The following is a 21,682-nucleotide window of genomic DNA, read 5'->3' on the forward strand; positions in this document are numbered from 1 at the left end:
GCTCCTTAATCCTCTTTTTTTTAATTTTTGAATCTTTTTCCTGATGCTGCACTGTGTTGATAAATTATGAATTTCAAGGTTTTTTGAAGATTGAGTTACAACCTACGCGTAAAAATGGTGCTTTACAAGATAATGGTACTGTGTTTGAGTTGTTTGGTCAGCTGCAGTCGCTGCTCACACCATGACGATCAAACGCTCTTTGATTCTTATTTGTTTTTCCGCATTTCTCAATAGGGGGTCAGTGTTTTTTTAATCTTGACTGTTTCTACAGCTGAACGCAGAGCGATGTGATGAACCCCCCCGTGATGAATCTAGTTCCAGGCTGACAACACGTACAAGACCTGATTTCTCTTTCTTGACAATGCTGTTTAACTCAGTCTACAAATGATATCTGAGGAAGAAAAGCAAACATGAGACTGAAAAGCAGAGAAATGTAAGAGGGCATTGTGTCTAGTTGTTGGTCGAGTTTTCTGTTTGACTATTAGTAGTCGTGTCATTGAGCCCTGAAGTCCTTAAAGTAAGCAGTGACTCAGCAACTCATTCAGTGTTGCTTTTGCACCATATTCATCCTTTCTTTTGTTGAAGTCACTCTAAAATGTGCGGTTTGATCTTAAAAAAACAACTTTTTTTAGGATCTCACATTACTTTCGTGTCTATAACAAAGTATTAAACCTCTGAAAAATGGGTGCAAGAACAAAAGCACTGCATTTAAATTTCTGCCCTGTGTATAAATGTGGACCGTCATTAAATACAACACTAATCAGCAGTGATTTGATTGGCTGTATGTGGCCTTGACCTGTCTGGTGCCACTGAATTATACTATATAATCTGCAGCTATAAGGTAATTTGTAAGTGTATTAAAGTAATATTGCTCACCCCTTGTTAAAGTTTAATTTGTCAAGAAAACTTCCTGCATGCCTCCAGCATGATTGAAGAATCCAAAAACTGAAAATTCTTGATGAACTGGAGTACAAAGGGGTCCGCCTTTAACAGCAGCAAAAGTATGTCACAGTACCTGTTTACAACTCACACAACTTGTGCAGTATAATCCAAGTGTCATTTATCCAGTCGTATGCGCAGTACATTTAAAACACATTTTTTTTAAATGTGTTTTTTTTAGTGAAAATGCATGTGGGAGAAGAATGTGACTGGATAAATTAAACTTGGATTATATGTTTTGATATAAGTCATCTGTTTTTTAACACAGACCCCTATGACTATCAGGAATTGTCTGTTTTAGAATTCTTGGTTCACCCTGGAGGCATGTGAGGATTTCACAGTTTGCTTCACCAATTTAAGGAACCTTGGGATAAGTAATTGATATACAAATTATATTTAAATTTACATTTCTTTAATATACAAAACATGATGCCAGCAGGACAATGTGCCATGCCACACCGCAAAAACTGCTCAGGAATGACCTGAGGAACATGACAAAGAGCTCAAGACATTGACCTGGTCTCCAAATTCCCCAGTTTCCAATTTGACTGAGCATCTGTGGGACATGCCAATACCCCAGATGTACAGCCCATCCACAGTGGGGCCTCTACGGATTGGGCATAGCTCTGACATGCCATGGTATGGGCAAAGGAAGTCTGGGGATGCCCTGTGGCGTCTGGCACCAGGGTCATCACGGCAGATTCTTTGAGTCCTGTGGGTTGCGAGATGACATAACAGCATGTTCCAAGGATGCTCGATTAGATTTGGATCTGGGGAATTTGGCCATTCCTGAGCAGTTTTTGCAGTGGCATGGTGCATTGTCCTGCCATTGGGGATTGATGTTGCCATGAGGGGGTTTGCTTAGTCTGCAGTGGTGTTTGGCTGGGTGGTGTCTGTCAAGTAGCATCCACAGGAATGCCAGTACCCCATGTTTCCCAGGAGAACACTGCATTCTAACAAGATGATCAATGTAATTTACTTCACCTGTCAGTGGTTTTAATGTTTTGGCTGATCGGTGTATATCCAGAAATGCACTTTCATTGTTCCTCTGAAAGGCTGCAGCTGCTTTAAATGCCTCGACGCTGGCAACAGCCTTGGCCAGTGGCGTTATGTTTTTGGGTTGTCTGTCCGTCTGCCCATATGCCCGTCTGCCCCAGTCTCATGAACGTTATATCTCAAGATCACCTTGCCACTTGGCTTCAACAATGAACTGATAAGAATTTGTGGTCAAAGGTCTTGGTCACTGTGACCTTAAAACACACGTTTTAGGCTGGAACTCAAGAATTAATGCTTACTTATTATGACAAATTTTACAAAAAGAAGTCTAATAGTATAAAACGTTTAAGTCTAATAGGATAAACTGATCAAGTGTTGACATTTTATATCCAAAAGGTCAAAGGTTGACATCACAGTATTTGGCATACACCACTTTTCTTGCCGTTACTCAACACCATGACTCAAAAAAGGAAGAGGTTGCATTTGGTCAGATACTGAATTGGTGACACTAGTCTTGGGTGTCCACCTTTAAACTGTGCTGATTGTGTAGATCCTCTGTGCTGCCGAGGGGGGATGATGTGTGTTAAGCATCCATGTTTTCACAGACATGGATTTAAACTGTATTACCACATGTAGTTTGCTGTGGTTCAGCTTTGCACCATTCCTTTATTTTACTGTAGGAAACATATACATTTAAAAACAAAACAAAATACAGCCTATAAAAAAAACACTTCATTTATATATTTACATTCTTCACATCCTAAAACACTAATAAGCCACAATAAATACTAAGCGGACAGGGTATGAATAACAGTGCGTTTTGTGGGACATTTGTAGCACCTATATTTTTTTTACTATTTAAAAATGGCAGTGCTACATCCACAGGTAGTGCTGCAGTTCGTGTTAAAAAAGTTTAACAAATAATCTTAAAGTTATACAGTAAAAAGGCTGATTTGACCCTGGAGTGTGACTATTGTTATTTTCACGAGGAAAAACTTGGAGTAAGAAAAGACAAGTGCAAAAACAAACCTGTCCTCCATTTTAAACACACCAAACAGTCATTAAAATTAAAATAAAAATAACAAAAAAAGCTGATTGACTTATTTTGAGTTTGAAATCTCTCAATATTTTGTTCATAACACACATAGTAGCTGCTGCTGACGAGTCAGCAGTAAAGTACTGTACAATGCCTTGCTTGTTGGTCGAGCCAGCGGCCCAAACCAAACAATGGCGTCTCTTTTTCCCCTCCGCTGCCAGTCCAGGTCCTCCCTACACAGTCCAAGCACTTCCCCGACATTGTGAGGCTGCATGGATCCACAGCAGACCTGCTTGCTTTAATGAGCTTGAGGTGTCAGTCGGTGTCAGGTACGCTGTCCGTTACAGGAAAAGCACGCTTTCCTGGTATTGTCTTAACTTTGCCGGCCCTCATTGCCTCTTTAAAAAAATCTAGTAACAGACCTCAGGAAGATCTGCTTCAAGTCTAAAAGCTTTGATTATAATCCTGGCTATATATGGTTATATTTCACGCTAGATAACTTGTATGTACCTCTTTTTTTGTGTCTTTTGAATGTTGTTTTAATAGACGTGACTTAAGGTAGATTCCAGCACATAAATAAACTAATGTATTCTTTTCGAAACAAGCAGCAGGACTCAAGTCTTAAAAACATCTTTTCAAGAGTCTTAAACGCCCTCATTCCTACATTTGATCTGTTTTTATGTCTAAAATATATTTTACTTGGCTATATTATTCTAAATATGAGGCGCTGGTGCTGACATGACTGTTAAGGGATAGCTCAGCTTCACTGTGGATCTTTCGGATCATCTTGTTTCACACCTGACAGGTCGTGACTTGGTGTCATTCGGCTCTATTTCATTGGTGTTTCCTCTGCCAAATGACAAGCGGAAAAAACAGTTACACACATACTGTCATATATTGCTGTAAACGATAATATTTAGTGACAGGCAAGTGATTGTATCTTACCGTCTGCTTCTCCCTTCCCTTGAGCAGCCCTGCCGTTAGACTCAGCAGCATCTCTTGCTGTATTAAAGATAGGCATGTACAGATATCAGTTTTTTCAACATGATGAAAAGTTAGATCATGAATACAGAAAGAAGACTGAAACTTACAAGACTCTCTCTCGTGCTTCCTCCAGAAGTCTGCAGTGGTGGGCAACATTAACAGAAAATACATGACAGAAGTGGGCTGTTATTGCATCTGTAAAGGTCCAAGCAGTTTGAGTCTTAAGGTCTAAAAAGGTATAAAGGCGTAAATAATTTAAATGACTGACCTGCTTCCCAAGGCATGGATGCTGCAGGGGGGAAATCACAGCAGAGAATATGTTAAGAGTCTGCGCTTATCACGGTCTGCTTCATATGAACATGAAAGAACTTCACCAAAGTCCAGATATCTACTTATTTTATGGAGGCTCATTCCCACCAGTGTGATGGAAAAAAAGAGGTTATGTATGTCATTATAAAGAGATGATCTCTCAAATAATAACTTATCTCAAAATAATGAGAAATCTTTTTTCAAGATAATGATTTACTTACTTCAAAATAATGACTTAGTATCTCAAACTAATGGGATTTTTTTTTTTTCTTAAAATAATGATTTAGTATCTTGAAGTGATGAAAAACTTAACTGAAATAATAACTTATCTCAAAATCATGATTTCCTTAACTCAAAATAATGACTTATTTATCTTAAAACATTGAGAAACTTTTTAAAATAATAACATCTATCTCAAAACAATGACATACTTTCTCAACATAGTGGGAATCTTTCTTGAAATAATGACTTAGAATCTAAAAATAATTACTTTGGATCTCAAAATATTGAGAAACTTACTCTCAATAATAACTAATCTAAAAAAAAGGAAATTCTTTTTTTTTTTTTTAAATAATGATTTACCTATCGCAAAATAATGACGTTTTATTCCAAACTAATACGATTTTTTTCTCAGAATAAGGATTTAGTATTTGGAAGTGATAAAAAATTTCTTGAAATATAAACGTATCTCAAAATCAAGATTTACTTATCTCAAAATATTGAGATACTTTCTCAAAATAATGATTTACCTATCTCAAAATGACGACTTTTTTATCTTAAAACAATGAGATACTTTCTCAAAATAATGAAAACTGTCATGAAATGACTTAGAATCTAAAAATAACTACTTTGTATCTCAAAATAATGAGACACTTTCTCAAAATAATGATTTACTTATCTCGAAATACTGAGTTAGAATCTCAAAATGATGACTTATTTATCTTAAAACAATGAGTTACTTTATCAAAATATTGACTAACTGTCTCGAAATAATGACTTAGAATCTTAAAATAATTACTTAGTGTCCAAAATAATGAGAAACTTTGTCCAAATAATAACCTATACCAAAATAAAGAATTACCTATCTCAAACTAATGAGATTTTTTCCCAAAAATAATGAGAAACTTTCTCAAAATAACAACTTAGAATGACACGCTTTCTTGAAATATTAACTTATTTCAAAATCATGATTTAATTACCTCAAAATAATGATTTGGTAATAACGAAAAGCTTATTATTTTGAGGAAGTTTCTAATTGTTATGACTTACGGGATCTTTCTTTTTTCCATTATACTGGCGGAAATGGGCTTCCATATTAATTAGCATTAATTTCACAGTAAACATTCATTCAATTAGGTCTACGTTTAACCCTGAGTAAAAGACGTCTGGTGAATAAACCAAAGTACAGTGTTGTAATGCAGTGTGAGGTAAACAGGAAGTTATTTCAGTTCAACTGTCAGATGCTTTGTTGCCAATCTCTGACCTCCGGTGCTTCTGATGAACTATTATAAGTCTCTTATAAGCTGATCATGAACAGTCTCTCTCTGCAATGGGCATACAATTTGAGGATTTACAAAGTTTCACTCCTCTTTATTAAAATGATGTAAATAGTATTTTCTGTTAAACTTTTTGTAACTTTAAAAGGTTTCTTACATTTCTGGAAGAACCACATTCCTAGAAGAAATCAGACAGAAAGATTAGAACGTCATATTTCTCTCATCATTATTAGACTCATAAAATACAGACAAATCACACACATCTGCCTGATGTCATCGTGTGCTGATTTCTCACCTGCTTTACATCTGTGAACAGCAACCAGCAGCAGCACAGCTATCAGCAGACTGATGAAGACTGTGACTCCTGTGGAAATGTTCAGTTTTCCTGCAGGTGCTGTTAAACGACAACAGCAGCGACAGCGTTGTACACATCTGAACTCAATGAGACATTTCCTTCAATGTTTTCAGTGTGATGACTTACGATCAGTTGTGACGATGAACGGGTTGGGGAGTGAGGCGCTGAGCTCCTGACTGACTGGATTCGACAGGTTACATCTGAACTCAGTTACACTTAAACTGGTGGCCTGGAAGTAGAGTGAAACAGTTAGTATAACCAAACATTTATACACACAAATCATATTTACAACCTAGTGTACCAAATGTATGTAAAACTCAGTGTCATCCCCTGTGTGTAAATGTGTGAAAACTAAAAAACAAAATTTGACAACATGCGATAATTTGCACCCAAATTTGGAAGTAACTGAATTTTATCTATGCTTTATTTGTCCCACATAATGTCTATGACAACACCAGGTGGTTGAAACTTATGATTTAAACAAGAAGCGTGCTGATGAACACCTCTGACGAAGATATCTGTAGATACTTGTACAATTGTGAAAAATTGCATTAAGTTCTTCCGTTTTAAAACCTGTTCAATCGATTCAGCGTCCTTTAAAACCTTGAAATCCCATTAAATTAATCAAAGTCAGCTCCGGGGAGTTGAAATATAGCTTCATCTGGTTTAAACAACTATTTTGAATTTGGAAAATGTCAGACATGGATTCAGCATCCTCAATAACCCCCAAAACCACTCCAATACCGTCCAAATCAGACAATCAGTTGCCTACATGGGTGATTATGCTAATACCTGCTAATTATCATTAATTATGCAAATTGCCCAACATACACAAGTTAGCATCTGGCAATTTCTAAATGCTGGGGACCCATTCTGTACATTTCTAACATAAAACTTTGGGGGAACTCAACACTTCCGGGTTCACATTGCTGGCATGTAGATTCTCTGGAAGGCTAGTAGGCTAGCAAGCCCCAAATTCTTATTTTGCTACTTTCCCCTTTGTGTCAGGATACTCCTTGCCAAAGTTCATACTTGTATGACTATTAATGCCATCTTAGTGCCCTAATATTTGCATTTACATCACTTCACCAGAAACATGTCCCAAAAGGGGATTTTGGGTCCCCTGAGACCAAATGGCCCTGAGTTGGAGGTTCTTGTGGGGAGCTTAGTAAGTTGTGATGGCCAAAAGTAAAGGCTAACCCCTCTATCTTTTTTCTGCAGTAGCGTGTCGCCCCTTCACACCCACACAAATCAGAGGAGAGATAGGTAAAGTGAAGATATCGATGTCGATGCCGGTGTTACACTGAATTCTGTGAACTGTCAGAATCTGTGACCCAGCCCCAAACCCTAACCCTAACCACTGAACAACATACAAAACTGAACAATTTTTAAGGGAGTTCTGATGCAGGGTCACAGAATCTGACAGGTCACAGATTTCAGTGTTACACAAAATCTAACATGCTGACAGATTTAGTTTTGTGATTTTAGCTAAGCTAGCTTGTGTGAGCTTCCGACTGATCTGCTGTTTTGCCCTCACTCTCTGTAAAGTTTCCTGGAAGTAAAGTAATGTAGCCAGTGGCCCCTGACCTACTTCCTACCATTCATTATCAGTCAGAATGAACCTTGAAGGAATGAAAATGGAAAGGGTATTTTTGGTTGAACAAACGTTTTATTACTATTGAAACTTAAAACCATTTTGTTGATGGAAGTATGGGTAAAAAGTCTTGGGTGACTCTTGGGTTTTTCACTTATCGGAAGATCTGCGGTTCGATCCCCAGCTCCTTCAGTACGCATGTCTAAGTATCGTTGGGCAAGATATCCCAAATTGCTCCTGATGGTTGTTCCATCAGTGTGTGAGTGCGAGTGAATGATTACTGAGTAGCAGGTGGCACCTTGTCTGGTAGCCTTAGCCACCATTGTGTGCAAGTGTGTGTGAATGGGTGAGTGTGACATGTAGTGCAAAAGAGCTTTGAGTGGTTGGAAGACTAGAGAAACGTTATACAAGTGCAGTCCATTTACCATGGTGAACCAGCTTTGAAAGTGACCTATTTTCTTTGGAAATAACATCGGTGCAGTGGATCTAATCTGTGCTGATGGCTGGAGTGGCTCATGTGGATTTTGAAAAGTAACTGATAAACATTTAAAGAAACTTTAACAAAACTTCATAGTGAAAACACAAACTGCCGAACATCATCACACTGTGTGCAGTATACCATACCTTTGTAATATGTTGCGTCTTAGATGAACCTAACACCTTGTCATCTGACATCCAGCTGTAGCTGACTGGTTCAGCACCTGTGGTTTCTCCATCACAGCTCAAAATACAGCTAGTCTCATCGTCACAGGATATACCAACATCCGGTTTCTGGACGGGAGCTGTTGTTATTGCAGGAAAAAAAAAAATCCATTAGAGTCATAATAATTTAGAGTCATTTCAGTTTCTCAATGTGATTTCCCAGATAAAACTGTGTGTAATCTCCGCACTTACAGATGATAAAGAGACGAGTTGCAGTCTTGATCATGTTGTTGATTTCTGGTGTGTACAGTCCACTGTCATTTTTAGTCAGTTCTTTGATCGTCAGCTCTCCAGTTGAGATGTTTAGATCACCACGATCTTTAAAACCAGCATAGAGAGTGTTAGCTTCTCAGCAGAGAGCTTACACCACTGTACCCTTCAGCATTAATCAATCAAAACCTTTGACTGGAGCACATGTTTGGTCCCACATATACCAAAGAAGTAAGCTGAACTCGCTCAATTTACCTCTGAACTGACGATAGCGATCGACCTCAACTCCATCCCACTGGACGGCGATGTTTTGACCATGCTTCCACATGATGTTGGTGATGGTGCTGGCAGTGGTGTCTGACTTGAGGACGACTTCATCGCCCACCTTCTTGTAGACTGAAATCTCTGCAAGGACAACAAGAGGCTCAGTGTGCTGTTTTTCTTGCTTTATTCTGTTTTGGATCATTGTAAATGAAATATCTGTCACCTTGGCCATAAGAAAGTGTTACGGGTGATTTTCACTATTTTCTGACATTTTACAGACTGATCTGTGAGGTTGGGATCTGACAGTGGATCTCTCTCTTTTTTATTCTATTCAACTGGCTTCTGTTCCATTCTTTTATTCTCCTCTTCCATGTTCTCTGTTGCTTGGTTCATTCTTACTTTTCTGTTCTGCTTTTTATTTTCCTAGAAGCATGAATGCTGAATCAGCAAGTTAAATAAAGGTTTTCCAATCCTTTATTTAGCTCATCTAGTCTATTCTACTCACTGCTTAAAGGTGTACAACTACTCCTCTACTTTACACATTTAGATTCTGGGTCACCCTGCTTCAACATACTCTCTATGCTTTATTCTATTCTATTCTTGTCATGATCTGGGGTTTTTGTTAACATTCTGTAATCCTGTGAACTTTGTTCTGGGGTTTTGTGTCTCTGTTCTTCCTTGTTTTATGTTACTCATTCATGTTTAACCAGTTTCCTGTTTTATTTTGTAGATTCTCCTTTCATGTGTCGTGTCTGGTTTTACTTCCTGTCTCTGTGTGTTTTCCTGCCTGTTTTCTGTCTCGTTAGTCCCTCCCTGTTCCCAGAGTCTTCCCTTCACACCTGTTGTGTATTAGTCTTGTTTTCTGGTTTTCTTGCTCGTCTGGCACGAACAACCATGCCACGTTCAAAGTCACTTTAGTCTAGCAGGAGAAATAGGTTGTAACCTGTTTTTTTAGGACCATAATGGTGTCCAGTTAAGAGTTCTTGTTGCCAAGGTCAACTCATGGCCCATTGGGTTTGTTTGGCAGCCATCTTGAATTGATGTTCATGAGCATTATTCACACTTCGGGGGTGCGTCCAAAGTCCCTTAAATTTACTGCTAACCACCTAACTTAGTCACCTTACCTAACTGTTTAGTCCCTCCCACTTAGGAAAACATTTAAGGAGTCAGGAGTTAGGAGTGAGGAGCGAGGATTGCTGATAAGAGACATGAGACGGCCTTACTCTGAAGCATCACGTAAAGCGACGTCCTTTTCTGATGACGGCGGCACAACTGGATCTGCTGCATGCTTTACGGAGCCAGCATTTGGCGTACATCCCAAGTCACATTATATTCGCTGATCAAAGCCGTAACCCCCCACCCCCCCGGCCGTCATGACTCTGGTCTGGTCACACAGGTTTGCATGTATTACCATTGTTATTGAGTCATTTGCCGAAGTTTGTGGCAATTAAAGAACGGTCTGTAGCCCTGCCACTGTCACTGTGATGAGCATCATTATCATTATTATTATCATCATTATTATCACTATTATTAAATCCACTCACCATCATTCAACAAGTCAGCTGCTGAGTGAATAAGACGTATCAGACCTGTCAGTCTGCCTCAGTCAACTCAATTTTATTTATAAAGCCCAATACCACAAATCACAATTTGCCTCACAGGGCTTTACAGCATATAACATCCCTCTGTCCTTAGGACCCTCACAGCTGATCAGGAAAAACTCCCCAAAAAAACCCTTTAACGCAACTGAGGAGGGATCCCTCTTCCAGGACGGGCAGACGTGCAATAGATGTCGTACAGAACAGATCAGCATAATAAATTAACAGTAATCCGTATGTCACAGTGAGACAGAAAGAGAGACAGAGACAGAGATGCAGGACAGACGGTAATGACAGTAGCTTACAACAACATTAATGAAAGTAATAATATGAATTAATATTAATATTAATAATTAATATTAACTACAAGCTATTAAACATTATTCCACTCACATGACATGCAGGACAATAAATGATGGGCAAATATGTGTGTGCGCGTGCGTGGTGTTATATCAACACGTGTGGTTCTGGACATGAGCAGCTGCACATTTAACAGCCACACATCACCGACAGTCCGCTGAACAACGCAACGGGTTGTGAATGAAACTTAATTACAACATGACAGTCTTGCAGGAAATATCATTAACGTTATTCTTTGCAGTCACGTAGGCATGTCAATCAATCAATCAATCAATTTTATTTATAAAGCCCAATATCACAAATCACAATTTGCCTCACAGGGCTTTACAGCATACAACATCCCTCTGTCCTTATGACCCTCGCAGCGGATAAGGAAAAACTCCCCAAAAAAAACCCTTTACCGGGGAAAAAAAAACAGTAGAAACCTCAGGAAGAGCAACTGAGGAGGGATCCCTCTTCCAGGACGGACAGACGTGCAATAGATGTCGTACCGAACAGATCAGCATAATAAATTAACAGTAATCCGCATGACACAATGAGACAGAGAGAGAGACAGAGAGAGAGATGCAGGTAATGACAGTAGGTTACAACAACATTATTGAAAGGAATAATATTATAGTTATAGTTCTGGCTACTGTGGTACAATATGTTGAAAGTATGTATTAATATCTGGCAGTATACATGTGTGACAATAGTCATATGTGTATAATAACAGTAGAAGTATGACTAATGATGTCAGTAGCAGCAGGAGGCATCTGGCAGGACCACGGCAGCAGCACAACCACACACGTCACGCTGTCCAGGCACCGCTGCGATATGAGTTAATCTGAGAGACAGTGGAGCACAAAGGCTCCGGAGAAGAAGCCGAGTTAGTGACATCCAGAATGGCCGAGTTAGCAAGATGCAATAATAGAATACGAGAGAGAAGGAGAGAAGGTGCCCGGTGTATTATTGGGGGGGTCCTCCGGCAGACTAGGCCTAAGTCAGCCTAACTAGGGGCTGGTACAGGGCATGCCTGAGCCAGCCCTAACTATAAGCTTTATCAAAGAGGAAAGTCTTAAGTCTAGTCTTAAATGTGGAGACGGTGTCTGCCTCCCAGACCGTAACAGGAAGATGATTCCACAGGAGAGGAGCCTGATAGCTGAAGGCTCTAGCTCCTGATCTACTTTTGGAGACTTTAGGGACCACGAGTAACCCTGCGTTCTCAGAGCGCAGTGTTCTGGTGGGATAATATGACACTATGAGCTCACTAAGATATGATGGAGCTTGACCATTTAGAGCTTTATAAGTTAACAGTAGGATTTTAAATTCAATTCTGGATTTTACATGGAGCCAGTGCAGAGAAGCTAAAACAGGAGAAATATGATCTTGTTTCTTAGTTCCTGTTAGTACACGTGCTGCTGCATTCTGAATTAGCTGGAGAGTTTTTAAGGACTTACTAGAGCTACCTGATAATAGAGAGTTACAGTAATCCAGCCTAGAGGTAACAAAAGCGTGGACCAATTTTTCTGCATCTTTTCGGGTCAGGATAGGCCTAATTTTCGCAATATTACGCAGATGAAAAAATGCAGTCCGTGAGGTTTGTTTTAAATGAGAATTAAAAGACAAATCTTGATCAAATATTACTCCGAGGTTTCTTACGGTAGTGCTAGAGGCCAGAGCAATGCCATCTAGAGAAACTATGTCATCAGATAAAGAGTCTCTGAGTTGTTTGGGGCCAAGAACAATAACTTCAGTTTTGTCTGAATTTAACATCAGGAAATTGGTGCTCATCCAAGTTTTTATGTCTTTAAGGCAGTTATGGAGTTTAGTTAATTGATTACTTTCTTCTGGTTTCATCGATAAATACAACTGAGTATCATCCGCATAACAATGGAAATTTATAGAGTGATTTCTAATGATGTTACCTAAAGGAAGCATATATAGAGTAAATAGGATTGGTCCGAGCACAGAACCTTGCGGAACTCCAAAACAAACTTTGGTACGTAAGGATGATTCATTATGAACGTCAACAAACTGAAAACGATCAGATAAATAAGATTTAAACCAGCTTAGTGCAGAACATTTTAGGCCAATTAAGTGATCCAGTCTCTGCAGTAGAATTTGATGGTCAATTGTGTCAAACGCCGCACTAAGATCTAATAAAACAAGTACAGAGACAAGTCCTTTGTCTGAAGCAATCAGAAGGTCATTTGTAATTTTAACTAGTGCTGTCTCAGTGCTATGATGCACTCTAAATCCTGACTGAAATTCCTCAAATAAATTATTATCATGGAGAAAACCACACAGCTGGTCTGCGACTACTTTCTCAAGGATCTTTGACATAAAGGGAAGATTAGATATCGGTCTATAGTTGGCTAACACCTCTGGATCCAGGGTGGGCTTTTTTAGTAGAGGTTTAATTACAGCTACCTTAAAAGACTGTGGTACATAGCCTGTTAATAAGGATATATTGATCATATCTAATATATGAGTGTTAACTAAAGGAAAGACCTCCTTAAGTAGCCTAGTTGGGATGGGGCCTAAGAGACACGTTGATGATTTAGATGAAGAAATCACTGCTGTCAATTCTTGAAGAGAAATTGGGGAGAAGCAATCTAAATATATATTAGGTCTTACAGCTGTGTTTGAGGTTAGATAGGTACTATCTGAGGACAAGAGGTCATGAATTTTGCCTCTAATAGTTAGAATTTTGTCATTAAAAAAGCTCATAAAATCATTACTGCTAAGGGCTAAAGGAATACAAGGCTAAATAGAGCTTTGACTCTCAGTCAGCCTGGCTACAGTGCTGAAAAGAAACCTGGGGTTGTTCTTGTTTTCTTCTATTAATGCTGAGTAATAGTTTGCTCTGGCATTGCGGAGGCCCCTCTTATAAGTTTTGAGACTGTCTGTCCAGATTAAACGAGATTCTTCCAGTTTGGTCAATCGCCAATTCCTTTCAAATTTTCGCGATATTTGTTTTAACTTACGGGTTTGAGAGTTATACCAAGGAGCGAACTTTCTTTGCTTTTTTAACTTCTTTTTAAGAGGAGCTACAGAGTCAAGTGTTGTTTGCAGCAAGCCTACGGCGCTATCGACAAAATGATCAAAGTCGGTACAGGAAATCTCTGTTACTGAGGGACTTGGTATTGAATTTAACAACGGAGTAATCTTTTCCTTGAATTTTGCGACAGCACTATCTGATAAACATCTAGTATATTCTGTTGCTGAGTGGCGTGTAATCGGGTAAAAAGAAATCAAAAGTAATCGGATAATGATCCGATAGCGAGGGATTCTGTGGAAAGACTTTTAGGTTATCAATTTCAATTCCATACGTCAGAACTAGATCGAGGGTATGGTTAAAACAATGAGTGGGTTCATGTACACCCTGACTGAAGCCAATGGAGTCTAATAATGAGATAAACGCGGTAGCCAGGGAGTCATTATCAACGTCGACATGAATGTTAAAATCGCCAACAATAATAACTTTATCTGATTTAAGAACTAAACTGGATAAAAACTCTGAGAATTCAGATACAAATTCAGAATACGGGCCAGGAGCACGGTACACTATAACAAATAAAAGTGGCTGCGAGGTTTTCCAGGTCGGATGTAAAAGACTAAGAACGAGGCTTTCAAATGAATTATAATCTAGTTTAGGTTTAGGGCTGATTAACAGACTAGAGTTAAAAATGGCTGCAACTCCCCCTCCTCGGCTGCTGCCTCGAGGAATGTGGGTATTATTATGACTGGGAGGAGTGGATTCATTGAGACTGACATATTCATCTTGACACAGCCAGGTTCTGTGAGACTGAGTAAATCAATATGATTATCTGATATTAATTTGTTTACTAACACTGCTTTAGACGATAGAGACCTGATATTTAACAGTCCGCATTTAATTCTCCTGTTTTGTCTTTCTGTCACAGAAGAGGTTTTAATTTTTATGAGGTTGTTATGCACAACTCCTCTTTGTTTAATTTTAGATTTAAATAATGTAGGTGGTCGGGGGACAGACACCGTTTGTATAAAACTATGATAACTATGGCTGGGTAACTGAACTAGAAGCTCAGAGAGGCGTATAGGACTGCGTCTCCGAGTCCTGGTCTCAACTCTGGGTTGTCAAGGATTTAAATTACTAATAAAGTTTGCCAGGTTCCTAGAAATGAGAGCAGCTCCATCCAAAGTGGGATGAATGCCGTCTCTCCTAATAAGACCAGGTTTTCCCCAGAAAGTTTGCCAATTATTAACGAAACCCACATCGTTTGCTGGACACCACCTGGACAGCCAGCGATTAAGTGATGACATGCGGCTTAACATGTCATCACTGGTCAGATTTGGGAGGGGTCCAGAGAAAACTACGGAGTCCGACATCGTTTTTGCATATTCACACACCGAGGCAATATTAATTTTAGTGACCGATTGGCGTAACCGGGTGTCATTGCCGCCGACGTGAATAACAATCTTACTGAATCTACGTTTAGCTTTAGCCAGCAGTTTTAAATTTGACTCAATGTCGCCCGCTCTGGCCCCAGGGATACATTTGACTATAGCCGCTGGTGTTGCTAACTTCACGTTCCTCAGAATAGAGCTGCCAATAACCAGAGTTTTATCCTCAGCGGGTGTGTCGCTGAGTGGGGAAAAGCGGTTGGAAACGTGAACAGGCTGGTGGTGAGCCGTGGGCTTCGGCTTGGAGCTGTGCTTCTGGCGAACCGTAACCCAGCCTCCCGGCTGAACGGGAGTTGCCAGAGGACCGCTAGCAGAGGCTAAAGCTATGCTATGTGGCTCCGCACCGGCTACAGGGGGCTGGCTAACTACCGCAGCTACTGAATGGTTTTCCATGGTGTGGAGCCGCGCTTCTAATTCACTAAGCCTCGCCTCCAACGCAGCAAATAAGCTACACTTATTACAATTACCACTGTCGCTAAAGGAGGCAGAGGCATAACTGAACATTTGGCACACCGAGCAAGAAAGAGCAGAAGGAGAAGCCATCGCTAGCTGTAAAGCTAATGTAGCTACCAAGGCTAGTAACGTGCAAACAACAGCTAAGAGATTAGCGAGAAAGTCGTAGAAAGGAGGAGAGCTGTAAGTGCTTAAACAGAACCACTGTGGGTTAAGACTTGAAGTAGACGTGAAAGCAACTGAAGTGAGAAAGCAGGCTAGCAGAATTCACCAGAGCAGTACAGAGACGCTGTCACAGAAACACCGGAAATGACACAACTCGCTTACCGCAATACGTCAGCACGTCTTACAGCGTTTCATTGCAAAGAATGCATGTAACGGGTACACTTGCGCTGTTTCTCCGCCATCTCGTTCAAATGAGCCAGACGTAGAGGGCGGGTATTTATATGTCAGAGCTTCAAGCTGAAAAAGACTTCCTGTTAGGAACCTCTCGTGTTACCTTACTCATCACACCTAACAGATCCCTCCTAACGCCTAACGCTAACTCCTTACTGGCAGGAATAAGAGACATGAGACGGCCTTAAAGATGGCGGAGCTCGAACGACTTCCGGTTCAAGTAAGGAGTTAGGAGTTAGCAGTATAAAATAAGAGACTTGGGACGTACCCCTGGTCTGATTTGACTGGAACTGGAATTGACTCATCTTGGTATCATAGACCTCATCCATTTAATCACCTTGTGACTGACAACAACAACAACAACAGGCAAATGACATATTTTAGGCTCAAAACAATATAACTTTTGCTATTTTGTTTCACAGTTGTTTCCAGCAATAGCCAAATGTAGATAATAAAGTAGCTACATTTGGCTATTGCTGGATGGTTGTTGCTAAACAACTGTGAAACAAAATAGCAAAAGTTATATTGTTATGAGCCTAAAATATCATTGTCATTCATCATTTGCCTGTTGTTGTTTTTTAACCAATAAAGAGTGGTTGTAGCATGTCAATGACCTTTCCGTTTGATTCATGGTGTCTAAATTATATGAAAAAGTGGGTTAATTTGTCTTTGTATGTTGTCTGGTTCAGGAATTGTAAAATTGGCATTTTTCGCCAATTCAAGATGGCTGCCAAATAAAGCCCAAGGGCCATGAGTTGACCTTGGCAACAAGAAGAATTCTTAACTAGGCACAAAAAGGTCCTAAAAAACAAGTTACAAAAAAATGCCAAGCAGGTGCATGGGAACCTATTTCTCCTGCTAGACTACTTAAATCATCTTTCATATGTTTCGGTTTGAACTTCAGCAGGTTGTCTTGACCATGACTGTTTCTCAATCTGCGTTCTTCTCTGTACTTGTGTTCTTGTCGAGTTGAGAAACGTCATCAGTCTCGGCCCAAGTACTGTTCCAATTCAGAAGTCCACATCTCGCCAAGTACAGTCAAATATCCAAATGTGTACTTGCGCCACCCATTTTGTCAAGGATACATCGGGTGGTAACCTGTGGACTTGGGGCAGCCACGTATCCCATAATGCATTTTGCAGCAACAATGGCGGAGGAAAGGAACCACAATTGTAAGTTACAAGTTTCAAAATACTACAGTTTTGGATTTTTTACGCGAGAATGTAGACGTTAAAACTTAAATCACGATAGCGCATAGTTTAAAATTTGCTCGGAAATTCTCGGAGTTTGTTGTCCCTCTAATGGGATAGCTATCGCTATGGCTCTGATTTAGCCAAAGTACTAAAGCGTGATATATAATTTAAGGCTCATAACTTGTGGGTATATTTATTTAACTTTAACATTGTAGGCTACTAGAGCAATATCTTTGTTCTTCCACCCAAATGTGTTCTTGTCGATTGCTCCCATGTCTACATGGCTGAATGAACTGAGTTGCTGCCACGTGATTGGCTGTCTAGCCATTTGTGTTAATGAGCAGCTGAACAGGTGTACCTAGGTCATTCCAAAATAAAAGTACATGCCAGATTTGATTCACAGGAAGTTATCTCTAATCTTGGATACTAACAGCATCTCTGTGAGCAGTAAATCATCTCTGATATGCTATTTTTGATGTTTTATTAACATTTGACCAGGAGGGACAAGTACACAACATAAATCCTGTTACCGTTCTTTAACATATAAATCTAAACAATTATTTATTTCTCATAATGTTATCTACAGGTAGCTGCCTTTCAGAGTACACAGCATGGGCTTTAACTAGCATTTGTTTCAGGGCTCGACAGTGCGAGCGTTTCACTCGCATTTTCGACTAAAAATAGGTGTGTGCGAACTGTAAAAAATATTTAGGGGCACGTGTGCGCATAAAAAAATCAGCCGAAGCAGCCTATATTTTTGTCAATACAAAAATATGATAATCTAACCGCAAATGTTGGAGGAACTCCAGCCGCCTTCCCTCTTCACTCTTCCCCGTGTGACACGGTTAAGAACCACACCGCCCGCGGAAGCACCGCGAATAGCCTCGAAGCGCCGAGAAGTGAAGCCAGTTTCCTTTCGGCGCCCATGTTAACCGACTGTGTCATCCACACCGGCCGCACCGCGCAGCTCCGCCGCCGGCCCTGCAGCGATCATTTCGGCGTCTGGTCTATTTTCTGCGCGAGCCGCGAACTAATGTGTCAAGCTGGGTAGTTACCCATGATGGAAAAACAGCACCAAATGTGACGAAGACAACAGCTGGGAGCAGAACCGCTTGTCGACCAGCGTGGAGAAATGCGCGTCTGATGTGAACGGAAGTGCTCTGGCTCGCGGGAGAATTTCGGTGCGCTGCGCTTCGCAGGCAGGGCAGGCCCTGGCGTTATGGCCCGTTTTCCAAGCCACTGTCGGCACAGTGAATAGGCCTATAGTCCCAGTGTCGGCAGCGTGGAAATAAGTCAAAGTGTGGAGGAGACGGACCGGGAAAAGCGGCGGACCTCCGGGGAGGCCTGCTCCGTTCTCCCCGCAGTTAGGGACCGTTCGTCACGGTACCGGTGGAAATAAGTCCTGCAGAGTTTCAGAGGACCTGGAGAATGTTTAAGGATAGTAATAACATCAGTGTTTCCGCAACATTCGTTATTATTGCCGTCGCTGCTGCTAAAAAACATTTTAATTAAAAACATTTTTGCAAGTGCACCACCACTCTGAGACATCTGTGCACTTGCACAGCGCAGCAGCCAGTATAGTGAGGAGAGCAGCGGTGAGGGGAGTGGGGAGTGGGGGAAGGCTCCTACGCACCGAATATATTCGGCCGAATATTGAAAAAACAAACAAACAAAAAAAAAAAACCACACATTCGGTATTCGGTGGAATAACTGAAAAGCAAGGCCGAATAATAGCGGCGTGTTTTGATAACGCAATCAAACAGCGTGCGGTGACGGTGGAGTAAAATGTCGGCAGTGAGGCGATAAACAATAACGGCGAATCCCGCCGCTTGTGGGTTGAACGGGGGTCACAGACACGGACAGGATTACGTATTCCTGTCAAATACGGCGGCGCATTATAACGGCTTACCGTCGAAGAAGTCCGGCTCCAGGTGAATAACTTGTTATCATGACTGCCCAAAAGTACTTGAACAGCTGAGCCATGGGGGCACACAGTATGTGGCGTATCAGAGGAAAAACTTTAGGGACTGTTCGTTACTTATGAAGGGACTGTCAGGGGAGGAGGGTGGCTAGTTGATTTTTATTTCATTTATTTATTTTATTTTGATCCCCCCTATGTTAATCACTTATTGATGCTGTTTTTGAAGTATGAATAAGTCAATAAGTAATTTATTCCATTGAAATATCAGTGATGTATTATAGAAAAGTGATTTATCTTTTTATAAATGACAAAAGGCACATCTGCCTCAGAACCATGATACTTTCACTGGTATTGTACCATGGGTCCCAATTGAGGGATGAGGAAACACTGAACATTACAGGCTATAAGATAATCATCTTGCAAAGATAATATATATAAGATAACAACATTAAAGACAAAATTAAATTGCAATATTTTTTCAAAACTTGATGATTTTACCTTTCTGTACATTTTGTATACAAATTCATTAAATAATTTTGCTTATAAATGTCTATTTGCATCACGTTTATTACGGAAAACACATTATTTGATTAATTTACATTGTGCCCCTAAAGTTCTTTGTGCCCTCCTTACTTTTTCAACTTAGGAGCACATGTGCTCCTTGGGAAAAAAGTTAGCGTCAAGCCCTGTGTTTTAACTAGCAATAAGCAAATTAGCTTGGAATGGTCAACCCTGTTACCTGTCCAGAGTAACAGGATATGACACGAGTAACAGGGATGACATAAATAAGTGTTTACACCAATTTAACAATTTTAATCTTTAGTCTTTAAAAGTTGACCTCATAAAATTAAAACATTTTCAAAGGTCATCATGTGAGTATTATTCAGCTATCCATACTATTATGAAATTAATTACTTAAATTACTGTGAAAATGAGGCCCTTGATATGTCTGTATGGTCTGGCTGTTCTAAATTTAACTGCTACAAAAACCTTTTTACTATTGGTTACTATGAATGAAATGCTGTTAAATCCTCCTACATTAAAACTTAAAACTAGACTCAGTGTGTTTTAATATGCTAATAACCAATGTCTCAATAACAAAAATTATTTCAAATAATGCATGCATGGAACTGCAATGACAAAAAAAATTGACCTCTAAGAAATGTATTGTGCATTACGAATTTATCAATGGCAATCCAGTGCAAAACAATACTCTGTAACTTGGGAGGTAAAACTTGTTGCTGTTGTTGTCATTAACTTCATAAAAAATGTTTAAAATTACTATTAAAATGGACTTTCAGCTCTTGCCATTATAATTTAAACTCCATGCTATTTTGTATTGGGACATTTTTTTTTCAATATTTCTCTTCTAAAAAATATATATAGACATGTGATCACCATGCAAATTTATTTATTTTTATTTATTTATTTATTTCAGTAATATACATGTCAGTTCTATTCCATTGGTAGATTATAATCTATTGTGTTGTATTGTGTTTGAAGTGTCAACTCACATGCACTCTGTAGATTATTAGACTGCATTAGTGTAAATGTTCTGTAGTTAACGTTATATCAACATGTTGGTTTACTGGGTGGGGCCATGTGGGAAACCCCAGTACGGCGACACAACCTGCACATATACACACACCATACACATACACATATAACCAAACAACATACACTTTTACACGTCTAAAGACACGCTGACTGTAACTAGGTGTGGTGGTCTTACCAGTGTCTGCGGACACAGCAGCCAGCAGTGAAACACACAGCCACCCGGCCAGCACCATGGCTGCTGTCTCACACGGCCACATCTTCACTCTTCGTCGGTTAAACTCAAAAACGAGAGAAAAACCAAGCTGCTTTCCCAGACGAGCATGTCACATGACGTTATTCACAAGATAAAAACATCACAAGCTAGCTATGCTAGGTTAAAATAGTGTTAGCGGCTGTTAAGTGTGGAGAAATGGTTGGAAGAGGCTGAAAGTGAAAGTTAAAATGAAACCGCCTCAAGAGACTGTGTGTGTGTGTGTGTGTGTGTGTGTGTGTGTGTGTGTGTGTCCGCCTCTGACGGGACATGGATTATATTTACAGTATGGTCATAAATGGGCTTTAAATTGTTACATACTCACCATAAATATATTCAACTTAGTTACTTCTGGAAAAAACTATAAAAATAATAGTTTTTAACGAATATTGGGTTAAAATGGCACTTTGCCGCCACCTAGTGTTCAGACTTTGTTACTGCAGCCAGAAAATATGAAATGCTCAGGGTGTGGACTTTTTTTTTTTTTGTTTATTAAATCAATTAAAACAATGAAACAAATGATCAAGGTACAAAAATTAATTGATTCAAAAAAGTGGTATCATTATTGCTTTGTTTTATCTGTAACTATTTACCTATTCTTTTATTTATATAAGGGTGAATATTTTATTTAAAAGATTTAC

The 21,682-nt window shown here is 39.7% G+C and overlaps 1 protein-coding gene across 1 annotated transcript; it reads right to left on the minus strand.

Moving 5' to 3' along the window:
* Nucleotides 1–2,581: 2,581 nt before the first annotated feature.
* Nucleotides 2,582–21,261, minus strand: LOC117254769 (uncharacterized). The gene is made up of 11 exons (XM_033623171.2): nt 20,967–21,261; nt 8,877–9,026; nt 8,604–8,729; nt 8,334–8,491; nt 6,242–6,344; nt 6,056–6,154; nt 5,918–5,938; nt 4,224–4,244; nt 4,063–4,092; nt 3,917–3,973; nt 2,582–3,820 (listed from the first exon to the last, which is right to left on the minus strand). Exons 1-11 carry the CDS (start codon nt 21,046–21,048, stop codon nt 3,801–3,803), a joined length of 867 nt encoding a protein of 288 aa, XP_033479062.1. The 5' UTR covers nt 21,049–21,261; the 3' UTR covers nt 2,582–3,800.
* Between the last annotated feature and the right edge of the window lie 421 nt (nt 21,262–21,682).

The sequence above is a fragment of the Epinephelus lanceolatus genome, chromosome 24 (assembly GCF_041903045.1).
Source record: "Epinephelus lanceolatus isolate andai-2023 chromosome 24, ASM4190304v1, whole genome shotgun sequence".
NCBI lineage: Eukaryota > Metazoa > Chordata > Actinopteri > Perciformes > Serranidae > Epinephelus > Epinephelus lanceolatus.